The sequence below is a fragment of the Gopherus flavomarginatus genome, chromosome 5 (genome assembly GCF_025201925.1).
Source record: "Gopherus flavomarginatus isolate rGopFla2 chromosome 5, rGopFla2.mat.asm, whole genome shotgun sequence".
Classification (NCBI taxonomy): Eukaryota; Metazoa; Chordata; order Testudines; family Testudinidae; genus Gopherus; species Gopherus flavomarginatus.
Window position 1 is genome coordinate 53168165 of NC_066621.1, and position 22873 is coordinate 53191037.

General features: G+C 45.6%; 1 protein-coding gene across 5 annotated transcripts in view; it reads left to right on the forward strand.

The window, feature by feature from the left end:
- The window catches only part of PTPN5 (protein tyrosine phosphatase non-receptor type 5), a 150610-nt gene that overhangs the window by 83847 nt on the left and 43890 nt on the right, over positions 1–22873 (forward strand). For all 5 annotated transcript variants that reach the window (XM_050953701.1, XM_050953699.1, XM_050953703.1 and 2 more), the window contains 3 exons: positions 14921–15102; positions 16073–16192; positions 20013–20096. In XM_050953701.1, the coding sequence (XP_050809658.1) occupies positions 14921–15102; positions 16073–16192; positions 20013–20096 (386 nt within the window). The remainder of the gene's footprint in view (positions 1–14920; positions 15103–16072; positions 16193–20012; positions 20097–22873) is intronic.

The window sequence follows — 22873 nt, forward strand, 5'->3', positions numbered from 1 at the left end:
TTTGTCCAAACTGCCACATGTGGGGTCGCTTAATAGCAAGGAAGGCAGTTTTAAGGATGAGCACAGGTATCTCTGGGTTGTTGTCTACCACACCAGCATCTGGCCAAGCATTTGAAATCTTCATTTTTTGAGCTAAAAAGGGATTTTTGTTTCTTGTTTTCCTTCCAAAAGGGAGAAGGGGATGAGATAGATATTGCTCCAACAATAGACTGAAGAAAAGTAAGTGGGCACTTTCTATCTATAGGTGCATTTATGTAAGACACTGGAACCTTGAATATAGGATATCACACAATTCCACAGTTGCAGAATTGTGTTCTAAGTCTGAACTTTAATTTTAAAAGGTAAAATTTTTCTAACCCTTTCTGATGGCATGGAAAAGGGGAACCAAGTCTAAGCAGATCGAGTGATATCTTCCTGAATTTGCAGAGTGCCTGAGGCAATGGTTCTGAAAGATATAACCTTCCCCATTCCTCTCAATTAGAGTGTTAACCCTGAAACCTAAAAGTGATAGATTAAATCCCAACATTGTTAGTCAGCTCCACTGACTTTCAGTTAAATATCAAACTGGCTTAAGAATTGCTTTGATGAATTATAGCATAAAGTGATCCACAAATTGGGACATATAGATTTATCCAAGTTGTTTTCAGTGTTTGAATCGAGCTGTCTGATCTTCTGAAGTGGGTCTCTTGGTGGTTTCACATGACAGGCTTACTGAGCACATGCTTTTGGGTGCTGTGTATGCTAAAATTTGGACTTGCTCCAGAGAGGATTTAAAATGTTGAGTCGAGTTCATTTAAGTCAGAGTAAATCCTCCCCCCCACCGCCCCGACTCTTACATTTGGGAGGCTTATTTACCCTATTTACTGTGTCACTCTATCTTCTGACACAGATGCTTTTCAGAACCCTGGCCTGTTTCTCTTGGCCAACATTTTATCCAGCTGCTTGAAGGAGACACCCATGTCAGACTACTTTGAAGACAGCAGGTCAAAAAGATGCAGTGATGCCCTGGTGAAGCGGAATGGAAGCAACAAATGCCGGATTGTGGCCTGTAGTTTAGAGAAGACTTGGAAAGAGTTAGAGAACCCAAAGGTCAGTTATCAGCATCAAGGCCACAGTAGAGATCAGACAGTACTGCCATACTTCTCAATGTTACCTATTAGATCTTGAAACAATGATCAGGCAGCACAAAGGCCATGAGAAGAAGTGACAAATCAGACCCATGTATAAACAGCAGTAACAGGGCATATCTTATTTAATGGCCTGCCCCCTGGGCATAAGACCAGTATAAGGACATTTAATTTAGCTATCTTGAGCTGTGAGATAGTGATCCACCAGTCAAATTCCAAGGGAGACAGGAATGAACCCATTTGCTATGCAAAAAGCTCTCTGTAACACATGAATATGACAGCTGTCCGCTTCTGATGTCCCATCCCAAGAAGACCACAATTTTCCGACACCCGTTACAGACTGTGGAGAGATTCAAGGTGGCAAGGTTGGTCGTTGGCTTGCAGATTAGTTATCCCATTTCCGTTCTTCCTCACCTCATTGCATTTGAGGTAAGAGAGAATGACGCAATCTCTGGACAGCGTCCTTCTAATGTTCCTAAGATCCATTCCTTGCACTGATTATTTGCCTCATTTACCTTTCTCTGTCTGGCTCAGGCTGCTCTTCCGTTATGGAAAAATTCTTGAAGTTGCCAACACCTGACAGACATCTGTTTGCTTATTGAACTGAACCTCATCCCCAGCCATCCCCCCTGGTTACTTGAAGACTTGAAAGAGGTTTCATTATAGTTGCAAAGGGATAGTGCCAGTGGCTCTCACCTGCATACAGAATGAAGATGCATGTGCCCATAAGTGACAGACCACTATAAACAGTGTAAATGTACTGAGTATTCTCTATTCTATCACAGATTTACCAAGTAGATAGCCGGAGCTCAGTGACCACGATTTCAACAGGTGGCTGAATTTTAACATCAGAAGATGTAGGCGTCTTGTGTGGGTCTAGGATGTTTATCTAAAACATCAGTAATGTTCCTGGCATTAAAATTCTGCCAATATGTTCATACTTCAGAATGCTTCCTATTTTTGGACATCTCTCTATAGGGGAAATTTTCACCCCCCGACCCCCACCCCCCAGAAAGCAGGATGAGTGGCTTGTGTAGAGTTTGGGAAGGGCATGGAATCTTTCCATTGACAAATGGGAGTCAAGGCACAATGCAGCCAAGCTGCCACTGCATGGTGGCTGCAGGTGTCTCAGGGCAGTAGTAGCAGACGTGGCCCATTACTCACTTCCTATCCTGAGGTTTCGACAAGTAGATCTGTTTAGTTCATGGATCCTCCGGCTGTACCTCTTGCTCTCCCACAAATGTTCTTCCTTCAGCACTGTCCTAGAGTGACCCTCCATGGTATGAAGCATGAATTGGAGTTCCCCCTCTTTGATCAATTTGGTCTTCTTGGTCCCCCTGCTTGGTCTTTGGCTGCTTTTCAGGCTTTCCAGCTCACAGAATGGGAAGCAAGGTTTTCTTCTATGTGCTTAGGTCTTAAGGGGAATTTAAACCCAGTCTATCACTCCCTCACAGGACACCAGCCCTGATATAAACACGGTCTTTATGTTGCTTTCTAAATGCTGTTTTTATTAGGGGTCTATATGTTGCATAAACACAATACACCATTGATCTGAGAAATATCACAGTCACAGAAACTGAGTCACAGAAACTGTTGTTTTAGGTTTTTGGATTTTACTGATTAAAAATCCCTTTGTGGGATTTCCCAGATATAAGATTCTCGTATGTACAATATATTGGATATGAGTAAATGTGTAATGACTGTGTAAGTGTTCACATTTTTATTGGTATAGTACATTTTTTCCACCATTAGAAACGTTGTTGTTGTTGTTTGCAGGGGAAGGGGTCTTTATTCCCAAAATAAATGGTAAAATCTGACTATAAATGGGGCTGTAGTAATCTCTTGAGCATTAGCATCCATCCACTGGAGAGGGCACAAGGTTCCTGATGAAATGGAAACTACAGCATGTATGGCTCTGGAGAGTTTGTATTTCTTCCACAAACCACTAATGTAAAAGATGAATGTCAGACCCTGGGAGTTCCCTGCTGATTTGTACACACTAATATAAGCCCAACACTGAACCTCTGAAACACTTGTCCTCTGAATCATGGCACATATGTTTGTTGCTCCGAGGCATCATTATCTCACTCATCATGACTATAGCTGCCCTTTAGCATGCAGTCAGGATTCTAGTACTCTAAAGATTCCGAATACTATATATATTTCTCTTTTTCCTATCATGTTATCTGTCTGTCTATCTACATATATGCTTGGAGAGAGTGCTACAAATATAGGGGGAGCAGTAATGAAATCCTCTGGGTATATGCATTAGGCAGGGCCGTCCTTAGGATTTATGGGGCCCTATGCAGTATTATTAAACTGGTGCCCCTATGCCGGATGGCAGCCCAAGCTCACAGCCTGGTGGGGGAGGGGGAGGAGGGACTTGACAGCAAAGGATAATGAGATGCCCAGCCTGCCTCATGGTGGCGGAGAGTCACAGTTCCCCGCAGAGACTTCCATGCACTCTCCCTCATGCAGAATGGACATGAAGAAAGTACCTAATTAAAAGCACTAAAATTTGGGAATAAAAAATGTCAGTCACAGGTTTTTTGATATGCCCTGAAGTTTGTCAGAGATTTATTTGCAAAAACTTCATAGTAAGGGTGAGTCAGCTGTCCTGCTGAATACAACATTACATATAATGGAATACATGATGCAGCTCTTCTCTGTTTTACATTTTCTTCATCAGTATTTCTAAGTTGAATTTATATTTTAAATGTACTCAAATCTTAAGCCAGCATTCCAGATTACTACATATTTAACTCACTGAAACAAAGACATTCTTTTAAATTAATCAGAGAGGTTTAGTGTGTTCATAACAATGTTCTTTGCTTTTAGAAAAAGGGAACAGTAATTTCTTCTTCGAGTGATTGCTCATATCCATTCCAGTTAGGTGTGTGCGCCGCGCGTGCACATTCGTCGGAAAACTTTTACCCTAGCAACTCAGTGGGCGGGCAGGTCGCCCCCTAGAGTGGCGCCGTCATGGTGCTCGATATATACCCCTGCCGGACCACCCGCTGCTCAGTTCCTTCTTACCGCCTGTGTCGGTTGTTGGAACAGTGGAGCGCGGCTTAGCTGACCTCCACTTCCCTAGCTACTCGTAGTTCTCGTATATAGTTATGCAGTTATAATCCTTTTATATATATATTTGTATAGTTATACGTTTTTTCTTTGCTAACATAGTTAGTTTAGTAATAGTTAGCGGGGTTCAGGAAGTAGCCCCTTCCCTGCACCCGGTGCTGGAGCCCATGCACGGCTCACCGGGTTTTAAAATGGGCTTGGCCTGCCAGAAGCCGATGCTGAAGGGAGATCTACACGACTCCTGTTTGAAGTGCCTCAGGGAATCACACTTGACAGCTAAGTGCCCCATTTGCAAGGCTTTTAAGCCGAGAACAAAAAGGAGCGGGACTTTCACTTACCCCTCCACCTTTGGCACCGAGCGATGATCAAGCGGCTGGCAGAAGCACCTCCTCGGCACCGGACCCCGCCGGTACTGCCAAGGCCTTTCGGCATCGGCCGTCGCCAGCACCGAAGTCGACTCGGCGCCGCTCCCTTCCTCCGAGGTCGAGAAAGCCTACAATTCCTGCTGGTGCCTGACGGCTCCCCGGCACGCGCCGTGGTTGAGCCCCCTGCTCCTGCTGCTTCCGTGCCACCTGCATCGCAGCCAGAGAGCTCGTCTAAGTCGGATTGCCTGGCACCGACACCTGCAGAGGCACCGATGACATCGGCACCGTCGATTCCAGTCCCCCAGGGCCATTGAATCCAGTGCCTGACAGCTCCCCGGCACGCGCTGTGGTAGAGCTTACTGCTCCTGCTGCTTCTGTGCCAACTGCACCGCAGCCAGAGAGCTCGTCTAAGTCGGATCGCCCGGCACCGACACCTGCTGAGGCACCGACGACGTCGGCACCGTCGATCCCGGTCCCACAAGGGCCGTCGAATCCGGTGCCTGACAGCTCCCCAGCACACGCCGTGGTTGAGCTTACTGCTCCTGCTGCTTCCGTGCCAACTGCACTGCAGCCAGAGAGCTCGTCTAAGTCGGATCGCCCGGCACCGACACCTCTGAGGCACCGACGACGTCGGCACCGTCGATTCCAGTCCCACAAGGGCCGTCGAATCCGGTGCCTGACGGCTCCCCAGCACGCGCCGTGGTTGAGCTTACTGCTCCTGCTGCTTCCGTGCCCACTGCACCACAGCCAGAGAGCTCGTCTAAGTCGGATCGCCCGGCACCGACACCTACCGAAGCTCTGACGACCTCGGTACCGTCGATCCCGGTCCCACGAGGGCCGTCGAATCCGGTGCCTGACAGCTCCCCAGTATGCACTGTGGTTGAGCCTGCTGTTCCCTCCACGCCGGAGACATTACCAACGGCGAGGGATCTCATTGCCATGACAGAGTTGATGCTGCCTGACCTCGGCACCGCCGGTGCGGGTAATACAGTCTCTTCATATGACCGTCCTCTGTCAGCACAGCAGAGCGGCACCGTTCATGATCACGGTCCCGCAGATGCTCCAGGTCCTGTCGGCACACCCGACACCACTTGCAGTCCCAGTGCTGTTTTCCTCATCGGTACCGGTCGCACTCGCCGCACCGGTCGGTATCCCGTTCGCCGACCCACTACTATCGGCACCGTTCCGACTCCCGGCACCGCGACAGGTACCGTGACTCCCGTAGCCTCTCCCCGAGCCTCGAGATCTCAGTTGACCTCCCGGCACCGTTCTGGTTGCAGGTCTGGATCTCGTTCCAGGTACCGGTACGCCTCCCGGTGCCGGTCCCCGGTGCTGAGTTGGGCAAGGTCCGATAGAGCCAGAGACTCTGCCCATGCCTTATTTTAGTACCTCCATGGCCATCTAGACACGCATCCGTGTCATCCCACATGCGCAGATCTTATGCTCAGGACCACGATTCTGATACGCCCCCCGACAACCTGAGGTGGAGGAGGTCCCAGAGGTAGAGGACCCGGTATGGGGCCCTCTAAGGGGTACGACTACTTGTCTGTCCGCTCTCCTCTCTGCTCACTAGTCTTTCAGTCTGTTAAGGAGAGGTATTGGCATGGCCAGCAGGCACCAGCCCGAAACCGAAGGAGGCTTGGCGAATGAACCTACTTGGCCGCCAGGTGTACTCTGCAGAGGCCCTGCAGCTCTGGGTAGCAAAGCAACAAGCCTTGCTTAGCTGCTATAATTATAGCACCTGGGTGAAGGTAGTTTAGTTTATGGAGTTTCTCCCTCAAAACTCCCGCCAAGAGTTTGCTGCCGTCTTGGAGGACGGGGGAAAAAAGGTACCCAGAGCGTCCCTCCAGGCCTCGTTGGACGCAGCAGACTCAGCAGCCAGGACTCTGGCCTTTGGTGTAGCCATGAGGTGCATCTCATGGCTTCAGGTTTCAGGGTTTACCCTTTGTTGGTAAAGGCCTCTTCACGGCAAAGACAGCCCCAGGCTGCGAAGCCTGATGGACAATAGGGTCCTAATGCGCTCTCTCAGCATGCATATGCCAGCGACCAAACGCAGCCCTTTCTGTCCCCAAACGCCATACTCTGTGCCTAGCCAGAGACAGGACTTTGGCAAACGGCGAGGCCAAGGTGGTTGCAGACGAACGTCAGGACCCCTAAAGAGCCAAGGTCAAGGTCCCTCGCAATTACCACTGGGACCAAAGACGAACCTTCCAAGGTGCGCCTGAGGGCGGTGTACCAGTCACAGGCCGGGTTCCCAATCCCGCTTTCTCCTGGCGTGGCCCCAGTTAATTTCAGATCGCTGGGTCCTGCGCACGGTTGAGCATAGGTACCACCTCTAATTTGTTCCAGCCCTGTCCCCCTTCAGGGACCCCTCTCACGAGCAATTCCTCGTACAAGAGGTGCAGACGCCGACTGACGAAAGGGGCAAGGGGGTTTACTCCCGTTATGCCCTAGTCCCCCACTCGAACGGAGGTCTCAGACCTTCCTAGTCCTGCGCGGACTCAACCAGTTTAGGATAAGGTTGAAGTTCCGCATGGTATCCCTGGGAACCATTATTCCATCCTTGCCTCCTGGGGGCTACTATGCCGCCCTCGATATGAAGGACACGTACTTTCGCAACGCCATCTTCCCTCCGCACAGGAGATACCTCCGCTTTCTAGCCAACCGTCAGTACTTCTGGTTTACGGCCATAGTCGCCGCCTACCTTCACTGATGTCGGATATGCGTTTTTCCGTATCTGGACGATTCGCTTATCCGAGGAGACTCCGAGACACAAACCACTCAGCATGTGGGCATCGTCACGGTCTTATTCACAGGTCTAGGCCTGATGATTACTATAGAGCAATCCACTCTGGTTCCCACGCAGAGGTTGGACTTCCTAGGGGCTATCCTGGTCTCCGACCTAGCCGGAGCCTGCTTATCACAACTGCGGTTTTAGGCGATGGCAACAATCATCCGAGGTCCGCAGACTTTCCCAACGACCTCGGCTCGCACTTGTCTCAGTCTCCTGGGTCCATGGCTGCCCGCAAGTTTGTAACCAAACACGCCAAGCTCCGCCTCCGTCCTCTCCAAGTCCGGCTCACCTCGGCGTACCACCCGGACAGGGAGCCAATGGTCATGGTAGTCACCATTCCCTCGAGCACCTTAGGCTCCCTAGAGTGGTGGCTAACTCCCTCCCTGGTGTGGGCAGGGATGCGGTTCCATCCGCCCCAGCCCTCACTGCCCCTGACGACGGACGCGTCATCTCTCTGCTCGAGTGCTCATGGTCACCTCCGAGCTTAAGGCCTTTGGTCTTCTCGGGAGCTGGCATTCCACATCAATGCCCCAAAAATGAGAGTAGTCCGCCTGGCGTGCCAGGGGTTCCAGCGGCAGCTGCGAGGCCGTGGTATCTCGGTGTTTATAGCCAACACAACGGCCATGCGCTTCATAAATAACCAGGGAGGGACATGGTCCTCCCCCCTTTTGTCAGGAGGCCATCCATTTCTGGGACTTTTGCATGGCCCACTCGATGGAGCTGGTGACGTCCTTTCTCCCAGGCGTTCGGAACGCCTTGGCGCTTTGACTCAGCAGGTCTTTCCTGTCTTACGAGTGGTCACTCTGCCCCATGTGAGGCGTTCTGCTTTCCAGAAGTGGAGATTTTTCCTCACATAGACCTGTTCGCTCACCGCGAGAGCAGAAAATGCCAGATGTTCTGCTCCTTCCAAGGTCTCTCCTCGGGATCGATCTTGGACGCATTCCTGATGCCGTGGAAAGGCCAACTCCTTTATGCCTTCCCACTGTTCCCATTGGTTCATTAGGTCCTACTCAAACTCCGCAGGGGCAGAGCGCGCATCATCATGATCACTCCAGCGTGGTCCAGGCAGCACGGATATACCACGTTGCTCGGCCTGTCAATAACCGACCCAATTACCCTGTCACCCCACCCAGACCTCATCACTCAGGGCCACGACAGGCTTCGTCACCCGAACCTGCAGCCTCTTCGCCTCACGGTGTGGCTGCTGCATAACTGTGCCGGGGTGACAGGAAGCCTTCCACCTGGTCAACGTACTGGGCCGAGTGGAAGCGTTTCTTCTACAGGTGCAATACGCTCGATCTTGCTCCTACTGAGGTCTCGATCCCCTCTATTTGGCCTGCCTCTGGCCTTCAGCAGCAGGACCTGGCGGTTTCATCGCTGAGGGTACACTCGGCAGCCACCTCTACCTTCCAGCCAGGCTAAGGTGGACGTTCCGTGTTCTCACACTCTATGGGTTCGAGGTCCCTCAAGGGCTTGGAGCGCTTGCACCCTCGGGTGCGCCGCCCAGCCCCAACCTGGGACCTCAACCTAGTTTTAACCAGACTTATGTCTCCCCCATTCGAGCCGTTCGCGACCGGCCCTCTGCTATACTTGTCTTGGACAACAACTTTCCTCGTAGCTGTTACATTGGCCAGACGAGTCTCCGAGCTCAGAGCTCTTACGGGGGTTCCGCCGTACACTAGGTTTCACAAAGACAAGGTGCGGTTATGACCGCACCCAGCTTTCCTCCCTAAGGTAGTTTCGGCCTTTCATGTTACCCACAGCTCAACGCAATGGGCGCAACAATTGCACTCCCTGGACAGCTGTAGAGTGCTCGCATTTATATTGCGCTGACAGAACCATTTCGTAAGGTGCCCCAGCTCTGTCACGGTAGCAGACCAAAGGGAAGGCTTGCTCTCAGAGGATCTCATCTTGGGTGATGGCGTACATCCGCACTTGTTATGATTTGGCTCGTATTTCCCCAAGCCACATCACCGTGCATTCTACCAGGGCTCAGGCTTCATCTGCCGCCTTGCTGGCTCGTGTTCCTACCCACGAGATCTGTCGCGCAGCTCCATTGGTCCTCGGTCCATACCTTTGCTTCGCAGTATGCCCTGGTTCAACAGTCAAGAGATGCTGTAGCCTCTGGCTCAGTAGTTTTCATTCTGCCACATTTCACTCCAACCCCACCGCCTACGAAAGGCTTGGGATTCACCTAACTGGAATGGATATGAGCAATCACTCAAAGAAGAAAAGACAGTTACTCACCTTTGTAACTGTTGTTCTTCGAGATGTGTTGCTCATATCCATTCCACACCCGCCCTCCTTCCCCACTGTCGGAGTAGCCGGCAAGAAGGAACTGAGGAGCGAGTGGGCCGGCAGGGGTATATATCGAGCACCATGACGGCGCCACTCTAGGGGGCGACCTGCCGGCCCACTGAGTTGCTAGGGTAAAAGTTTTCCGACGAATGTGCACGCGCGGCGCACACACCTAACTGGAATGGATATGAGCAACACATCTCGAAGAACAACAGTTACAAAGGTGAGTAACCATCTTTTACTTTGTGTGATCTCCATAACAAGAGACATGGTTATGAAATTTCACCAACTTTAAAAAAATATGTTTCCAGAGATTTTAGGTATAACAAGGATTTTGTCTTACTAAGGTACTGATTTTGCTGGAGGGTTCTTTTAAAACTAGTTTGTCGGATAGTCAGAAGTAAAGAAAGGGAACTCTTTGTCCAGCTATCTGGAAGGGAAGGACTGTTGTCCCTTTAAGGGCTCTCTTCAGTGGGGAGTGGGGGAGAGGTGGTGAAGGGATGGACAGAAAGGACAGGAAGACTTGGAAGCACTTTTTTTTTAACTATAGTAATTAAAATGTGTATTTTAGATAAGGGAGGTCTTTTGAAGGATTTATTTAAAAAACTATGTGTGAAGATCCACACATTTAAGGCTAAAGATGATTGTGCATCTAAAACTCTATGCAAGCATTTTTTAGAAATGTGATTTTATAATCTTCACCAGCTCACTAATGAAATATTTTTAAAGCAAATTTTAAACTAAGGTCCTGTAGACTGACATGTTCTGTGTAAATATTACATTAATGCACAACTGTTTTTGTCAGTAAAGTCAGAAACTGACAGTATAAAAATTTATTTGGGCATAAGCTTTCGTGGACATCTGATGAAATGGGTTCTAGTCCACAAAAGCCTATGCCCAAATAATTTGTTAGCCTTTGAGGTGACACAAGGACTTGTCCTTGTTTTTGGTTATACAGACTAACAGGACTACCACTCTGAAACCTGTCAGTATATACCTTGGGGTTGGCAAATGCCTGTTAAATGGCTTTATTACCCCTTGAATGTCTCTTTAACAGTTTCGATGTTGTGCTAATAGGTCTGGCAGGCTGGAGGTTTTTTCACTTTTAACTACTAGATTCCTTCCCAAGGAAGACTCACCAGGCTAGAGCAGCCATCTGTGGGAGCCTGCAGGAAGGGTCAGAACAGGGATAGGAAAACAAGAGGGTGGACACTAAGACCCAGTGGTGCCCCAAATTTTCAGGTGCCCTACGCAGCTGCCTATGTTGCCTATGCCTAAGGACGGCCCTGGCATTAGGACATAAGCTGACCACTGATTGGTGAGGTGAAGAAGAAACGTCTCCTATTGGGAGAGGATCTGTTACGGAGTTTCTTCTACTTCCTCTAAAACCATCTCATGCTGGAAGCCACTTTCAGAAGCAGGATAATGGACCAGGTGAACCATTGGTCTGATCCAGACTGGAAACCCTTTATTTGCAAACTGCAGGGACAGTAGGTTAGATTATGGCACTAGATAATGCTTTGTCTATTTTGATATTTCAAGTTGCCTTACAAGCATAGGACTGCTTGTAATGGCATTGGACTGTGACTCAAAAATGATTTTTTTACCAGAGGAGTTTGGCAGTGAGCCAAATCTTACGGTGTCTGAACCACAATCTGTGTGAACCAGAAATCCAGGATGATTATGAATTGCTGCCAAAAACAGCCAAATGAAAATAATAGGTTTTGGTGGAATATGTTTTACTAACATTGTGCACAAAGCTATGTCAAAAGAACAATCAGGTTTTAAAGTCCGGCAAAGTAGTTAGGGAATGCCACAGTTAGATTGACTGTGCACCCTTAATCATCTCTTTTGTATGCATGCGTTATAATAGTCTTGTCGAAAATCACATAGGTAGTCTGTGGCAGAGCCAGGAATAAAACCAGCATTCCCAAGTCCCAGTCCAGTGCCTTAACTCTGACATCCTTTCTCTTTTTGCAGCTCTCTGCCTCATTCACAGCTCTTTCTGTTCACTGAATGAGGCAGGGATCCTGTAAAACAGGGGTTCTCAACCTTTTTCTTTCTGAGGCCCCCTAAACATGCTATAAAAACTCCATGGCTCACCTGTGCCATAACAACTGGTTTTCTGCATGTAAAAGCCTGGGGCAGAGTTACAGGCAGCAAACAGGGCAGTTGCCTGGGCCTCACACCACAGGGGCCCCCCCAACAAGCTACATTGCCCAGGCTTCAGCTTCAACACCGAGTGATGGGGTTCAGGGCCCTGGGCTTCAGACCCATGCGGTAGGGCTTTGGCTTTCTGCCCTGGACTCCAGTGAGTCTAATGCTAGCCCTGTTTGGCAGACCCCCCGAGGCCTGCTTGTGGCCCCCCAGTGGGCTCCAGACCCCTGGTTGAGAACCACTGCTCTAGAACAAATGGAATGAGACCATGTAATTAAAGACTATCACCTGGTCAACACACAGATTTGCACTGGGTTAATTTAAGGTGTGTTTTAAAATGGATATAGTTAAATCAGCACAGAAGCTTGCATGGACGCTTACATTGGCTTATATAGGTGTATTTGTATTTAGTCCACTTTTTCAAAACTGATTTTAATTAGAGTGGTGTAACTTCTTTGCATAGATAAGGCTGGCCTTAATTCTGGAATTTCCTAACATCTGACTTTTTGACTTTGAAGTCATAATGTTATTTTAACATACATTTTGTATGTAACTTCCTAGGTTTTTATGTAGAACACTGGAAAATAAAAATATCAGTTCTCTGGTACCATATTGACTCCCTACGTAAGTCGTCAGCAGGATTTGAACCTATGAGTTTTAGATGCATAGCACAGACCTCTACCACTTGAGGTGTGGAGGGTGGGGGGGGGAGCTAATGGCAGTAGTACACTATTATCTTTCAGATGTCTAGCTTCTTGAGGGGGAAGTAACACACTACCAGTTGCTTGCACAACTATTGCTAGACAGCAATGGAATGTTAGGAGTCAGGATTCCTGTGTTCTGTTCTTGTCTCTGATTGTGTTCTCAAGATCATGGACACCACAGCCAAGCACATCGCTTTGAGCCATTCATTCTGATAGGCAGATTACCTAAGTGAATGAAAAGTCGTGTCTGCCATGTTAGAGGCTGGATTCTATTTCCAGCGTTGCCAGAAGTGACCTTATGCAACTCCTCAGCTGTTCCTTCTGTAAAAGGGGAAAAGGTGCTTTGTTGCTGCTTTGCCTGTGTCCTGTCTAGAGCTCTAGCCAAATAACTTCCATGTAGGAGGCTCATTATGGTCTAGGAGCATACGTAGTGCAGTTGGCATGCAGGAAGGTGTACGGGGTCTAGGAGAATTACTCAATACATATGAAGGGTCAGTGAGGCTGGGGCAATGCTCAGAGCAAATAGAATATTTAGAGACATTAGGTACAAACTGTAATAAGATGGACTGACCATGTGCAAATGGAAACTTTCAGAGGCTTATAACTCAGCTAGATCTGAGTATACTTTCCCTGGGAAAGCATCTCGCATCTCAGGATTACTCCTACCAAATTTCAAGTTCCTGCTCCAAAACAGAGAGAAACTAGAACTCTTCAACAAATGGAAGAGAAAATTGTTTACTATTGGCAAAGCTATTTCTTTTTCCCTAGTCATGTCCTGGGAATTGACTGTGCTGTTTTTTGTTGAAATAAAATTAAAAAATCAACCTGAAGCTGAGAGCAAGCATGGAGAATTTCAACCTAAACTGCTAAAGTTTGGCATAGTTATATGCAACTGGGCTTATACTGAAGGCATTTTAGATAATCTTAACTATAGTGCTACTATTAGCTCTGCATACAATAGGACCAGACTCTGCACTCCTCTTTAGTGGAGGAAGTTTTTCTTAGGCCTAGCTGTATGCAGAAGTTATACCGGTAGAATTCATTGTGATGTAAGAAAACCAATGTCATTTGTGTGTGCCCATGTTGCTGTGCATACTCTGCTCTATGCTGCTTCCCCTTTGAAACCTTGTGTCCACAGCACTGCATCTGCAGAAGAGTGTTGTACTGTGGGTACCTTTGATCTGGGCTCATCTCTTGTTCTCTCGAACGGGGGCACCACTGACCTTCAGTTGAATAGGAGAAGAACAGCTGGATAAGGGAGAATAAGAAGCTATTGGCTCTGTCCATCCACACAGTATTCTGTTTAAGTAGGGAGATAACATGCTTCTATAAAGTCTTATCTTCTGTGTTTAAGGTCAGATCCTCAGCTGATGTAAATCCATTGTTCTGTTTACTTCAGTGGAGCTATGGCCAATGGACACTAGCTGAGGATCAGTCCCCAAGTTTACAGTTTTTTGGATCTTTTGAAAAATCAGCGACGAACAATGATGCATCCTGAAGAAATCTTACCTCAGCAAACCACAATGATAGCCCTTCTGTGGGCATTATTCTATGCTGGTGTGCTTGGTTTAGGATTTGTTGCCATGGCTATGGTCTTGGTCACAGGGCAATCTCTGGGCTTGATTCTCTTCTAATGTACACCAGTATAAATTAGGAGTAATTTCATTCACGTTAATGGGTCTGACTTCTTGCTGCCTCGCAGCCTGTGAATTCAATTACACCTATACAAAGTGGGGATAAAATGCTACTATTCTGTGATTAGACAGTCAGCTGGTGTAAATTGGCGTAGCTCCATTGACACCAATGGCACTGCACCAGTAGTAATCAGCTGTCAGAGCAAAATCAGACCAGTCTATTTATTACTTTTACTACACCTAGAGGTTGCTACCAAGATCAAGGTCTGTGTTGTGCTAGAAACTGTACAAACATATAGTAAGAGACTGTCTCTGTCTTGACATATTGCAGTCTAAATAGACCAGACTGGCAATGAGTAAGGGGGAAACAGGCAGAGAGATTAAATGATTTGCCCAGCATCATACGGCAGATGAGTGGCCAGAGCTGGGAACCAAACCCAGGGCTCCTTAAGGAAAAAAAGAAGAAGAAAAGAAAGATGCAGCAATGTAAATGAGAATTTATTAACAACAAAGCCCCAGGTTCTGTTACTACAGAAATAAAAGAAAAATAATTTATCCTCCCACACTTATTTTTTCTGACGAAGGTAAGTGAATACTGCTGTACTAATAGAGCGTGACGCTTGAATCTTGAGCTGCACTTACTGATGCAGAACCGAGAGGTAACCAGCATCTTTACAAAAATAATATTCCTCACAGCCTCCGTGATGGCTTCAGACTTACACTGCTTTTCATTCCCTGCTCATGTAATTTGCATTTGAAGGTCTCCCCAAGCCAACAGTGATGGAGTCAATTGATGAAGCTGATGGACAGCAAGGACAGCAAAGTGGGAAGGAACAATCTCAGAAAGCCTCACCGAGAACTCTGCAGCATGGCTGGGCTGCCTGGTGGAATGGATTAATGACAGGAGGCGTTGTATATTTGTTCGCCCTCTTGCAGATATTGGTAAGGCACTAGCATACTTTATAACTAGCTCAAAATGAAACCCTAGTTTTTAAAACTGTTGTTGTTAGAGATTTCAGTCGTGTATTGTTGTGTAATTCCCAGCTGGTGTCAGTTGACATAGCTGCATTGAAGTCAGTGCTACACTCATCATTACTACAACTACTATGCATCACAGGCCACCCATCGCAACCTTAACTCTGCCCCTTTGCATATGCCAGCCTTCTATCACCCCCTTTAACCACCCTTCTGCAAATACCCCCTTTGCCGGACTGCCTTCTCCCAACACAACCAACTGCTGTACCAAATATACATAATGTTGAGGAAGGATAATGTGGTTAAGTGTGTGTACAGATGGGGGTGGAGTCAAGATTGAGGTGCATAGTATATGATATGGTAATGATAAAGTTTGTGCCTCTGGGAGGAGTAGTAAAGGGTATGTACATGTAGGTGGCATAACTCTTCATTTTCTTGTTTTTGGGGGTTGGTGCCAGCCATGTTGTGAGTAGCAATCCTAACTGCTTGAAATGAATTTTTTTGCATATTAACATACATGTGTGTGTATCTATATGTATATCTGTCTTGATATAGCTATAGCTTTATACATTTGTAAGAGTTGTGTTGTAGTATGCTGTGCATTTTATGCATTCTAATAGCCTTCCATTAAGAATTCAAGAATAAAATGCTATCCCTCTTTATAAATTCTCTTAGCCAGAGTTTTGCTGGTGTAAATCAACGTCCCTCTTTTGAGCTCGAGGTAGCTACACTGGTTTACATGAGCTGAGCATCAGGCTCTCTGTCGTTTTATTCTGGTTAAGCTGCAGCATAGAAAATACCTGACTTCTTAAAGTGAAAACGATGATCAACATAAAATCAATGAGAACTAAATTAGTTAATTATGCAGTCTTGAAATGAAAATGAATGTTTGTCTAATGAGGAATGCTTATTATGTATTATCTGATTGATTGTACAGCTTTTCTGCATGATGTTATGGTACAGCGGTTTTGGGACAATCCCAACAGCTCAGAATGCCTTTGACCTGCTGTCCTACTTGCTAACACCATTTGAACAGTTCATCTCAGATCCAGGAGAGGTAAGTTTGCTTGTTTCTCTATTTAAGTGCAGGGCGAAGGTCAATAGCCTTGGGTAATAATTTTGGTATCCTCTTTTATACATTTAATCCAAGAAATGTACTGTATTAAAACTCGGTGATTGCTGTACTGTGTATCTGCTCTAGAATAGAGAAGAACTCCTCCCCCCCAACGTGAAACAAGTGTATATTGAATTAGTCTTCCAAGGCCAAATCTTTTTCGCCCTGCTATTAAATCAGAATGTAGACCTTTGCACCTGCTTCACAGAGGAATAAAAGATTACATAAGGAGCAAAGCAGTGGAAATTCAAGCCTATAAGGTTTACTTCACCATAAGGGAAGGGCTAGAACTCGATTTATGAAGGCAAATAAAATATCTTAGATTCTGCAGAAGCTGATAGAGGCTCACAAGACTCACCAGAGCAGTTTACCAGCTCAAATCCAGCCCTTACTGAGAAACATAGGGGCCAGATTCTGGCCTCGGTTATGCCCATGTGTCCACACTGGAGAAGATGAGTGTAACCTATGTAATTTCATTAGAAATGTATTTTAAATCATTAGTCTGATGATAAATAAAAGTAATTCTCTTGATTTTCTTTTTTAAAAAGAGTCTTAGGCACGTCTACATTAGAAACATTTGCACTGGCAAAACTATATCTATGAAACTTTCCTTGTGTGTGACACCACTCTAATGCGGGGTTTACACTAGTGTGATTTAATCCGGTGAGTTACCGGTATAATTACATTGGTGCAAATGTCTCTAATGTAGACAGAGCTTTAGGGTGTGTCTGCGCTGCAGTCAGAGATGTGATTGCAGCATGGGCTGGTATACTTGCGCTGTCATTAGCTAGCATAGCTAAAGCACAGGCTAACAATAAGAGTATGTACCCAAGGTCCCTAGCGGGCTTGTACAGCCCACGCTGAAGTCCATACCAATGCATCTTCGCTGCTATATTTAGTCATGCTAGCTATACCAAAGCTGGCACAGGCATGTCAACTTGTGCTACAATCACACAGCCAAATGCCATATAGTCACCTCCCTGTGGAGCTACAATGATCAGCACCTTTGAAAATCACGCAAAAATATTTACCAAGTGAGTGTTTGGAGTCATGGTGCATAATTTTTCCAGTAATAGCTGTGCAATGCATATAGGAGATCTGACTGCTTATGTCAGGTGCTTAAAGTACAGTGGAGGCTGCTTTCAGTGTTCCCTGAACAGTGTTTGTGAACTTGGATATTACCTGTCCTTTCGTTTATTATAGACAAGTGCTTTTTCTATGACTTTTTCTCAGTTGGATTCATTGTGCATAATTAATACTTCTCCTGCAGTAGGAGGTATTAAATTATCTGCATGTTATTTGCAGTGCAATTGTCAATCACAAATCAATTGTTCAGCCCAGAAATGTCCTGAATTAGATGACTTGAAGTAAAAGAAAACATAAAGCAGGTTCAGTATGGAGGGGTGTGATTCTCAAAATGCAGCACAATAAGACAAGTCTGAAAGTACATTGACCTGCAAAAAAGCCCAGCACACCTTTCCAATTTTTGAATATAAACATTTGGAAGACATACCTCGTCTGTTAAATATGTGTATATAGAGATTTCACTCAATTTAATAAAATCACTGGAGATGACAAAGATAGTGTAATGATGCTTACTCTGTAATATGGTAACATCCTGTTAAATAGAAAGATCTGATGACTGTATTCCCATATAATGTCTGTAAACAAAAGCTAACTTTTGCAATGGTTGTTTTGTTTCTGGTATTTAAATGGCAAGAATTTGTAAACCTATTAAAACTTTCTAAATAAATAGTTTAAAAAATACTAGCAGTCTGCATTCGCACAGATGTTCATGCATATCATTGGTTATTATTATTACAGCACCATTCCCTTTCAAAAGAAAGCTTTAAAATGGTAAAGCGAAAACAATCTACTGAAGTTCAGGAAAGTGATTCTTCAACATGGATCTCTTTAGCTGTACTTAATGAGCCAATTTTAAAAGACTGGCTTTATTGAAGTCAGTGGGAGTTCTGCCACTTGCTTCAGCAGGGCCAGGATTTCACCGTTGATCTGTTTACACTTCCCTACTGGGCCAAATCCTGCAGTCCTTACTCAAGCGGAACTCCCGTTAGTGGGAGTTAGAGGTTAGTGGGAGTTTGTGAGTTTGTTCCTATTATTGACCATCATATTGAGTGAAAGTCACCCCTGTGCTGAGAGTGTTATAAACAGATAGCTAAGGGTTAATGTCTCTTACACCTGGAAAGAAGTACCTGAAACACCTGACCAGAGGACCAATCAGGAAACCAGACTTTTTCAGATCTGGGTGGAGGGAAGTTTGTGTGTGAGTCCTTTGTTCTTTGTTCTTCTGCCTATCTCCCTCTTGGCTATGGGAAGGATTTCTCTATTTTCTGCTTTTTAATCTTCTGTTTCCAAGTTGTGAGTACAAAAATAGGTGGTTTTTTTTGTATTTACATGTATGTAGTTGCTGGAATGTGTTAAATTGTATTCTTTTGAATAAGGCTGTTTATTCATATTTTTTTAAGCAATTGACCCTGTATTTGTCACCTTAATACAGAGAGACCATTTTTATGTATTTTCTTTTTTTATATATAAAGCTTTCTTTTTAAGACCTGTTGGAGTTTTTCTTTAGTGGGGAACTCCAGGGAATTGAGTCTGTGCTCACCAGGGAATTGGTGGGAGGAAGAAGTCAGGGGGAAATCTGTGTGTGTTAGATTTACTAGCCTGACTTTGCATTCCCTCTGGGTGAGGGGGGAAGAGAGATTAGCTCTCGGTACTTCTGTTTTCCAAGGCTGGAAACGGGGAGGGTGGAATCCCTCTGTTTAGATTCACGGAGTTTGCTTCTGTTTATCTGGGTTCCTGGAGAAATAAACAGAAGCAAACTCCATGAATCTAAACAGAGGGATTCCACCCTCCCCGTTTCCAGCCTTGGAAAACAGAAGTACCGAGAGCTAATCTCTCTTCCCCCCTCACCCAGAGGGAATGCAAAGTCAGGCTAGTAAATCTAACACACACAGATTTCCCCCTGACTTCTTCCTCCCACCAATTCCCTGGTGAGCACAGACTCAATTCCCTGGAGTTCCCCACTAAAGAAAAACTCCAACAGGTCTTAAAAAAAAAAAAGCTTTATATAAAAAGAAAGAAAATACATAAAAATGGTCCTCTGTATTAAGGTGACAAATACAGGGTCAATTGCTTAAAAAAAATATAAATAAACAGCCTTATTCAAAAGAATACAATTTAACACATTCCAGCAACTACATACATGTAAATACAAAAAAACAAACCTATTTTTGTACTCATAACTTGGAAACAGAAGATTAGAAAGCAGAAAATAAAGAAATCCTTCCCATAGCCGAAAGGGAGATAGGCAGAAGAACAAAAAACAAAGGACTCACACACAAACTTCCCTCCACCCAGATCTGAAAAAGTCTGGTTTCCTGATTGATCCTCTGGTCAGGTGTTTCAGGTACTTCTTTCCAGGTGTAGAAGACATTAACCCTTAGCTATCTGTTTATGACAGAGGGCCAGTGCGAGGCCTATGCACTACTTACTGCCAACTTAAGACCTGCAGATAGCATATCGTGCATAGGCATGGATTTCGCTCATGGTGCTGTAAATAGACATAGCACTTTACATAACATGTGAAAAAAACCCAAGGTTTCCGGATCGTAGAGTTTATGCTAAAGAAACATGGCAGTATAAAAAAACTTGTGAACAATAGGTAGTGTTTCTCATGTGTTCCCTTATGTCCTATCCCTTAATCGCTCTGTGAGTTGTTGTCATTTTTATTGTTTCACAGGACCTGACCAGAGTTGGAAGCATTGCGATGTTATATTTCCTGCTGTCTTTAGTTTCGCTAGGATTGTTACTCATAGGAACTCTGGTAAGCTACTGTATTAGAAATCCAGTGTTCTTACTGAACAGCACTAAATGGATTCACACCCTCTTGCAGTGTGTTCTTACAGGGTGTCTCATTTACTCTGAGTTGTTTGATTTCAAAATAATACCTTTGGGCTATTTCCACATAATTACTGCATACTTTATGTAGCAAAAGTGTGGAGTGCACTTTCCCTTGTTGGGTTTCCTTGATGAATGGTGATTCATCAGATCCCTTTATTTCCTCCACGTGCAAGTGGAGAATGTATTCTTACATTGAACAGGAGGGTGGAGTCCAGCAAAAGAAGGATCTAATCTTACTGCCTTAGCAGTCAAGTGCAAAGCACCCATTAACTCCCATGGCAACAGGAGCTGTCCCATAGCACTGAAGAGATTTGGGACTGTATACACCTATGTATGTAGGCCGAGGCCCTACCTGCTTAGCAAGATCAATCAGGCCCCTATTGTTAATGTTCTGTTAGTCCTCAGGCAGCTGGAAACAGAAGGAGAGCACCCTGCCCTTCTCCACTGATGGTGCAGCTGGCATGAAAGCATGCGCTGCCTGGGAAATCTAGGAAGAAGTCTGTGATTCAGGGGACTCCAGTCACACACCTCAGGGTCCCAAGGCCCCAGTATATTTTTATGTTGGAGATAGGGAATGAAATTCTTGAAAATAGAGTTTACAAATATGGAAATGCTGATAAGACTGTGATCTAGTGCCCTTTCTGTCATATACCTTCTGACTGCTCAGGAGGTAACAACAGTTAACATGCATGTGATGTGCTTTAAGTAAGCATTGTAATGCAGTATAGACCATTGTCAATTTCAGTCTGGGACAATATACTGCAGAAGGGTTCTGCTTAATGTATCAGACTGAATGTGCTTTTTAAAAGCATGCACAGTAAATTAGTGTTAATACCTCCATTATTCTGATCACTGGCGTGGGCAGTGAGGTTAGCCTGGCTGTGTAATTTTCTACTTTTTTGATGCTGCTGCAGTTTAGCCAGGTGTATTGTGTGATCAAATAATAAACTTCTGATAAGTGGTGTAATTGCACTTATTAAAATACAAGAATTGGACTTTTCATCTTCTCTATGAACTGTGTGAAGTTAAGGCAGTTTTACAGGGAAACACTGCAAGCTGCATTATGAGGTAAATCAGAATAACAAGGGTGCGATTTCCCTAGGGAAATGTATCTAGCCCCTTTGTAGGTGTGTTAGAACATCATGGGGCTCCTTTATAGTCAAGTCATTTATATCACGTGAATTAACTAAGTGAATGTCCACTATGGGCAAAAAATCTGATCTCATTTTTACTGCTGTGAATCAGGAGTAACTCCATTTAAGCTTAGAGTTACTCCTGATTTATACCTTTGTGAAGGAGAGCAGAATTTGGCCCAATGCAGTCATTGTAATGTGTTGACGTGATCTGGGACTTTCATGTAACAAAGCAATTTAAAAACAGAGTCTCCTGGTTTACTATAGGCTAGATGGGAATCCTACGCGTCTGCTGTGAATAATGGGCAGTGCATGATTACTGCACGGGGCTGTATTTCACTGTGTGCTCAGAGCACTCCACAAACACAGACAAGTCACAGAGCGGCTCTGCCTATTGCAACTCCTTCTCATGCCAGGTCACATGGGTTTTACAGTTTGAACACATCTGCTGTTACAGGCATTTGCAGAACAGCATCATGGAAATAATAAGCTTACTTACCAAGAAATTTGACAATAATGCAAACAGTGGAGCTTGGCAGTGTTCCTAGAACCCCAGCTTGTAGGAGAATGGACAGTTTTATCAATTGGTTTCTCTCTATTCCCCCTAGTCTCCTCTGAAACTAGGCTCTTTCATTTGCTTTTTCTGGTTCTTTAACCATGTCTCTGCCTAGAAGGGATTTGCATAGGAAGACGGCTAGAAGGTGATGTTTTCTAGACAGAGAAGTGCATTTATGATGAGATTAGTTTTGACCGAAGAAAGAATCCTACATACTGTTCTCCCGAGAAAGAGAGAGTGTGAGGATCTTGAGCATTCTGGGGCCTGATCCATCCCTGTACTGATGCTAGTGTAAAAGTACAGACAGATGGGAGGCAAATTATCTATTCAGGGGCAGCCCTAATTTATGCCCCTGCTTCAGTGGCGTAGGCAGGGGTGTCATATTGCCAGAGTGCAGATCTGCCCCTGACATGCTTCCTCTTGCCCTCCATCCAACCGTCCCACCTCCAGCCGATGCTTGCCCTAGGGTCTTCCCGCTTGCTGTGGAGGCAACGAAGATCTGTCAAAGCTCACTATGCACCTGGCATACAGGGTCCCTGCGCTGAGGGTGTTCCCAGAGGAGGACACCTCATGTCTGCCCTGTGGCCTCTTTGCAGCAGCACATCTATAGCGCAACAACGAATTGGGGCACCTAGATTCTCTTGAAGCAAGGTTTACTCAGCTCTTCGCCCTCTGCAAGGTGGTAGATAAACTGAGTGCAGGCACCTGAATGTGTGTGTGGGGGGGTGTCTTACAAATTATACCTTCGAAACTGAGGTCCTGTCTACTCTGTGTGTACATTAAAGATTGCTTGAAATCCAGAGCCCAGCTCATCCCTATGGAGTATTAGAGAGTTCATAACGCTTGAAAACCTGCCTTTATTCATTGTGAAAGTTATGATGCCCTTTCCTGGGAGTCCTGGCTGTGATGGAATGTTACTGAACACGATGATTTCCAGCCGTGGACAGGGACCAGCTCTAACCTAGTGAGTCATGACGGAGGTTTTTGTAACTGGTGCTGTGGGCTTCCCTC